The sequence below is a fragment of the Rhipicephalus sanguineus genome, chromosome 4 (genome assembly GCF_013339695.2).
Source record: "Rhipicephalus sanguineus isolate Rsan-2018 chromosome 4, BIME_Rsan_1.4, whole genome shotgun sequence".
Lineage (NCBI taxonomy): Eukaryota > Metazoa > Arthropoda > Arachnida > Ixodida > Ixodidae > Rhipicephalus > Rhipicephalus sanguineus.
The window spans coordinates 150,848,655-150,855,040 of NC_051179.1; the positions used below are offsets into that span (position 1 = coordinate 150,848,655).

General features: G+C 47.9%; 1 protein-coding gene across 1 annotated transcript; it reads left to right on the forward strand.

The window, feature by feature from the left end:
• The first annotated feature begins 386 nt into the window (after positions 1 to 386).
• LOC119391734 (ion-translocating oxidoreductase complex subunit C-like) lies at positions 387 to 4,764 on the forward strand. The gene is made up of 2 exons (XM_037659388.1): positions 387 to 422; positions 3,541 to 4,764. Exons 1-2 carry the CDS (start codon positions 387 to 389, stop codon positions 4,762 to 4,764), a joined length of 1,260 nt encoding a protein of 419 aa, XP_037515316.1.
• Positions 4,765 to 6,386: the final 1,622 nt, after the last annotated feature.

Consider the following 6,386-nt stretch of genomic DNA (forward strand, 5'->3'; position numbering starts at 1 on the left):
CGCAAAGTGTGCGTTGAAGCCATAGACCGCACTAAGGTCACTTCGCTCAGTGCAGCAGCCGTGTTTGCTAAAGGAATGAGCTGCTAACCTTTCATCGTATGACATTCTAATTCCTTGCTATTGCATTCATCATTTCGCCCTTAAGGTGAAACTGACTTTTTCATCCTTATATTTCCTATTTTTTCAACCAGTCTCTTGTGAAGCACAAAGCCTTGGATCTTTAATGATATTCTTCTATTTTGTTAAGCTCTTCAGTTCGCTCTCTCTAGCCTTTACAGTGTGATAAACAAGTGCTAGTAAAGCGCGTACAGCTGCGGTGGAAGGACACTTACTATTATTATTTTTATAGTTATTTTTTTATCTCATTTTTCAGCTATCTACGCAACATGGTCACCGCCTTGATGGCAAATTCCACGTGTCAGGTGATGAAAGCATCCGCTTAAGTACGTATAAAAGGACGCAATATTCGTTCTAGTGCAACATCTCGTTGTTCACTTGAGCCTGTTGATATCTTTTCAGACTCCGTTTCCTAGGTAAGTGAAAACATTTTTCGGGCCTTTGGAGAAACACATCGAACAATGAAGCCATATGAACAAAAATGTTTTATTCAATCTCACAGTTAGAGAATTTTATGCGGGTATGCTTGCGTAGAAATGAGGAAAAAGGAAATGCTGTTACGCAGCACCTTAAGCATTACCGAGCTCCACGCGAAGTATCCAAATGTTTTCGAAATGAACACGTAGGTTACTTGATGCTATGCGTGATAATTTGTACGCTATGGCCGCCATGCAGAAACAAGATATATGTGGATGTGATGCAATGGAGGGGTTGTGATTGTTTTCCTTTCAACATTTTGTCATGCTTCAAGCAATGCTGCGTCTGTAGTACACGCTATCATCTGGATTATCTGCTTTTCAGCGATGGTTGATAAGAGTGGAACACAGTAGAGAATTGTAACACGTGAGGTTTTGTTGGCTCGATCAGTGCAGCTTTTAATGTCCGAACTGCTATTAGTGACAATATAGCTTGCGGTTCCATCCAAATTACCTTTTCACGCATTTCGTCTTTCGCTTCCGGTCTAAAAAATATCCAAGCCTTCCGGCAGATATTTGGCGCACCACCTAACCTCACATAACGCATATGTGCAAGAGGAAAACATCGCATAAGAATGTCGGCGCACTTAGCTTATTCCATAAGTTGACCTACCAGAGTTCTGTTCACGCAGTCTGTCATGGTTTCGGCGTATTTTACTGCATCAGCCTTAACGCCTAAGTCAAGGTGGGAGCTGACAGATGGAAACACAAAACACATATCTTTTGACAAAGGCAGGTCCTCCTATAGAAACCTTGTCCAGCCTGACTGAGCCACTTTCTCCTGCTCACTCAACCTTAGCGCCCATATTTTATTCGTGTTTTCTAAGATAAATGAATGGTCGTGGACTATTCCATCATGAAAACTTCAGCGAGCAACGGATGGCGCCATGGACTTCCTATGTGCAGGGGTGGTCAAAATTTCCCAGCGCACGCTAACATAGGATTACGTGGGATAGCGGCCAGGAAACGTTTAACCACTCGCGTACCTACGGATTCAGTTTTCACATACGTTTTTATGAACGGAAACATAACTACAGCGAACATGCGGTAATTTACAGATATACTAATGATTGCTTCCGTGTTTGTTCTGCTGTTCCAGATTACGGACGAACTTCCACAAAGCTGCTCGCCATAATGACTCATGGACCTAATCCGAGGTTGCAGGCCATTATCATTATAGCCATCTTGTGCTTCTCATGTGGTGAGAATAATATCGAACACATTTTATTTATTTATTTATTTATTTATTTATTTATTTATTTATTTGTTTGTTTGTTTATTTATTTACAGCAAGCTGGAAGAGACTCCATATTTGGCTGCGGCTAAACAGTTTAGACTTTGCAGTGATTCTTTATTAAGAACAGACTAGCTTATTTATTCTGACCCTACCCCCTCGGCCCGGCCACATCAAACCGGGGATCGAGAAATGAGGCATCTAGCCTTCTGAGAACCAGCCTAAGGCGAACGCCAGAAGGCTAAAGGACGGAGTTAGTCTGGCATCGACACCAATAATGGGCGCACCAGCAAAAAGGAAATAATGGCTACGCATCCCCGTGGTCATATCACTGTCGGAAGCGTTGAGCGCATAAGCATCAATACCCGGTGTACCATCCGGAGAGGTATGACCAGTTAGAAATGAGCTGAGACTAGTTACTCATACTAGAAGACGCCCTGTCATGATGACTTGAAGGCCACCATATCCTGTCGTCGGGCACGAAGTCGCCTGTTCGATTCTAGGCCTACGCAGCAGTATTCCACCATGGTCGCACAGTGAGAAAAATTCGTCTGTATTGCTTCGATTGTGCGCCATGAAGTCGCACATGGGAAAATTCAATTCAGAGCCCTTCACCACCGTGATTCCAAATGCTGGTGGGTTGTCTTGGAACTTTCAATTCATAAAGAAAAATGTCACAGTTTCGACGCAAAGCCGAGGCAATGAACGCGATAGCAACAAATTACAAGGTCGCAAGAACAACACCAAGCAGCTCGATACTTGCAGCACACCCATCAACCTCAAACGAACACGCACATGATGAATACGAACTAACAACGGTAACAGCTCGACATTTCCAGCGCGCTGCGCTGCTCACACACAACTAAGGACGCTCGAATGCACAGGTATACACAGGACGAGCGCCAACTAACTGTCCCAGTTACTTATTCTTGTTTGAGCAGCTCGCTACAACCCAACGCTCTTGGATATTTTTTGCTTTCCTGAAAACTGCGGCGCGTGGAGTGGCCCTTCCGCGTCTCCTGCCGCGCGGTGGCGTTCGACGCATTGTTTACCCAATGTTCCACATCGCGTGTTGGTGCAGAAATGGGCCTCATTTTAGTGCGCGTCTCAAGGGTAATTTTCAAAGAGAAGCAGTATCACCCGTGAGATTGCTTTAAAGCACACCGTGCAAGCAATCTCACGGGTGATACTGCACACGCGGAAGCACCTCCAAGCTCTGCATACCACCAGCTAAATGGCGTATATAAATAACTCACCGTTATTATTCCGCACAATCGGTGGCGCGTGGCCGAGTTGTTCAAAGGGGCGCGCTGAGGAGCGAGGGGTCGCCGGTTCGAATCGGGGTGCCGAACTTCGAAAATCGTTTTCTTGTCATTTTATTTCTCTTTGCTGGTTTTATTTATATATACATACATATACATATCCAGGGCATGACGGCGATGGCAAAAATCAGCCGAGAGTGTCCATATAATGGCGATCGCAATAAAATGAATAAATAAATAATGAATATTATCTGTTCATGTCTGTGCCTTGCAGGGACAATGAAGAGCCCGGGTTCAAGTGCGGCCGGTATCCGGCAAAAAATCCAATCTGTAATTGGTCAGCGAGGATCACCAGGCTCCGGTACAGGCAGCCAAGGCTCAGGGGGAAGCAGTACTGTAATAGGCAAGCCATTGTTCGGATTGGCCGGTATCGCAGTTTTCGCGGGTCTAGGCAGTAGTGGAACTGCAGGAAGTGACAGTGGAAGCGGTGCGAGTGGTATTGGAAGCGGCGATATCAGCGAAAGCGGTGGAAGCGGAGAAAGCGGCAGTGGAAGCGGTGGAAGTGAAGAAAGCGGCAGTGGAAGTGGAGAAAGTGGTACTGGAAGCGGCGGAAGCGGAGAAAGCGCCAGTGAAATCGGTGGAAGTGGAGAAAGCGGCAGTGGAATTGGAGAAAGCGGCACTGGAAGCGGAGAAAGCGGCAGTGGAAGTGGAGAAAGCGGCGGTGGAAGTGGAGAAAGCGGCAGTGGAATTGGAGAAAGCGGCACTGGAAGCGGAGAAAGCGGCAGTGGAAGTGGAGAAAGCGGCAGTGGAAGCGGAGAAAGCGGCAGTGGAAGCGGTGGAAGTGGAGAAAGCGGTATTGGAAGCTGCGGAAGCGGAGAAAGCACCAGTGGAAGCGGTGGAAGTGAAGAAAGCGGCAGTGGAAGTGGAGAAAGCGGCATTGGAAGCGGAGAAAGCGACAGTGGAAGTGGTGGAAGCGGTGAAAGCGCCAGTGGAAGCGGTGGAAGTGGCGAAAGCGGTATTGGAAGCGGCGGAAGCGGAGAAAGCGGCAGTAGAAGTGGTGGAAGCGGATAAAGTGGCAGTGGAAGTGGTGGAAGCGGAGAAAGCGCCAGTGGAAGCGGTGGAAGCAATGGTACAAGTGCTGAAAGCGGTGTTGAGAGTGGTGGTAGCAGTGCAAGTGGTGGTGAAAGCGGTAGTGGAAGCTGTGGAAGTGGAGGAAGCGGTGGAACCAGTGGTGGAAGCAGTGAAAGCGGTGGTGAAAGTGGTAGAAGCGATGAAAATGGTGTTTAAAGCGGTGGAAACAGTGCAAGTGTTGGTGGAAGCGGGGGAACTGCAGAAAGCGGTAGCGAGAGCGGTGGTTATTTCGCTGGAAGCAGTCAAAGTGGTAGTCAAAGCGACAACACCGGTGGAAGCGGGATTGTGCCAGTCATTGGAGGGAGCTGGGACACAAGAACGAGTGGAATCGAAAGTTCCTCAGGTGGAGAAGGTAGCCCCACTGGTACTGAAGGAGGTACAGGAACCGGTGGGCTCGGAAGTATTCCAGGCACCGGAACAATCGGTGGCGATGGCGTCCGCCGATGGAACATCGTGGACAAGGAGAGAAAATATGAGCTCTCAAGAAACGCAAGTTATCGAGTCAAGGATCGGCTTGGAAATGGCGACAAATGCTAACAAGTAGAAGGAATGGTGATGGCGGCACACTAATTACTCGGAAGGCAACTTCGCCTGTTGATATTTTTCGGCTATGTGTTCTCTCAATAAAGAGAAATATAACTGAACAATTTTCTCCATTTGTTGATGTTGACGACGGCTTCAGAGTATGGCTATCGTTCGTTCTATACAGGTTTACACTTTTTTAAACGCATTACTGTACAAAAAATTACACATCATCTCCCCCTACTGGCCACCACGGTGTGATGCGAAAGCATCGCGCGGAGTGCGCATGAAGTATCGGTTCGTCTTATGTGACTTATGAGACGGTGGTTCGCGAGGCGTTTGAATTACCGCTTGCCGAAGCTGACGTTCGGCTTCCCGAGCCTTCCTCTGCTCCGCGGCGGTGGCGCTGCCGCTGCAACTAGCGCCGACGTTGACGTTGTTCATAGCGTTTCGTACACCGTTGCACAGTGATATAAAGACGGAAGCACAGCGAACGCGCGCTTTCGCAGCCTCGCAATTTCGAGATTCGCTTGGCGGCGTTGCCGTTTACGTTCAGCTTCGCGAGCGTCCATAGCGCCGTTGCAAAGGGGAGTGCAACGCTTGTCGGCGTTGCCGTTTGCTTTCAGCTTCGCGAGCGTCCATAGCGCCGTTGCGAAGGAGAGTGCAACGGGAGCGAGTGCGCGCCGCATTATATACCAGCGCACAGCTGGGCGGAGAGAGAGAAACGGGAGAGGAGGAATGAAGCGGAGGCAGCGCTCACGCCACCTCCTCCACCCCACCTCTTCGCTCTCACGCGAGGAGAGGGGGAGAGTTGGCGCATGCGCAGTGTCCGTTCTGCGGACGCCGCATAACGGACACTGCCCCAAGCATAAGATGCTTACGCATCTAAAACGTTTCCAACTTTAAGGAAGCCGAAAGTGCGCCCTTGCTGCTGTATACCGTCCACTTATATGTACTGCCCCAGTTAAGCTGATAGCATGACCCAGTCGTGTGGGCGAGAGCATCACAACAATAAAGCACCCTTTGCATACTCAGTGAGAAATTTTTTTTAATGTATACTTGTATCCTAGAAGTGTAAGCGTATAAGAGACAGGTTTTAATACTAACGGTGCTGATGTAGATGATGATATCATTGCTACATCAGCCCAGGAGCTAGACCAGGTCGTCTATTGGTTCTCGTTAGCGTATTTTTGCAATTCACAATATTTCACCATAAATGCCGTACGGTCTCTTGCATAAATTACGAAAGATTGCGAGAGACTTCGCCCCACACTATCTGTACTTAGTCCTGCAAAACATCATTTCAACTCGCTGCATGGGAAACCTCTTTCTGATGCAGTTCAGACACCTTCAACTTGTTAGGACCTAAACGCTTGCAGGTCAACTTGATGTGCTCTATAGGGCCCACAAAAACTCAAAGGGTCTCCTATGCATTACCCCAAGACGACTTAAAGGCTAAAGCCATTCAATGTGGCTGTACAGGGAAAGCGGCCCTAGAGCCTCTTGTGAGTTCTCTAAGGGCGATTAAAGTTGCAAAGCCGGCTTGCTGGTATGACAGATTTTATTAAAAGAATGGTTGCGCAAAGAAAAATAAATAGGACAGAAGAAAGTCACACAATGATACACTTAAACGCACACAGTACT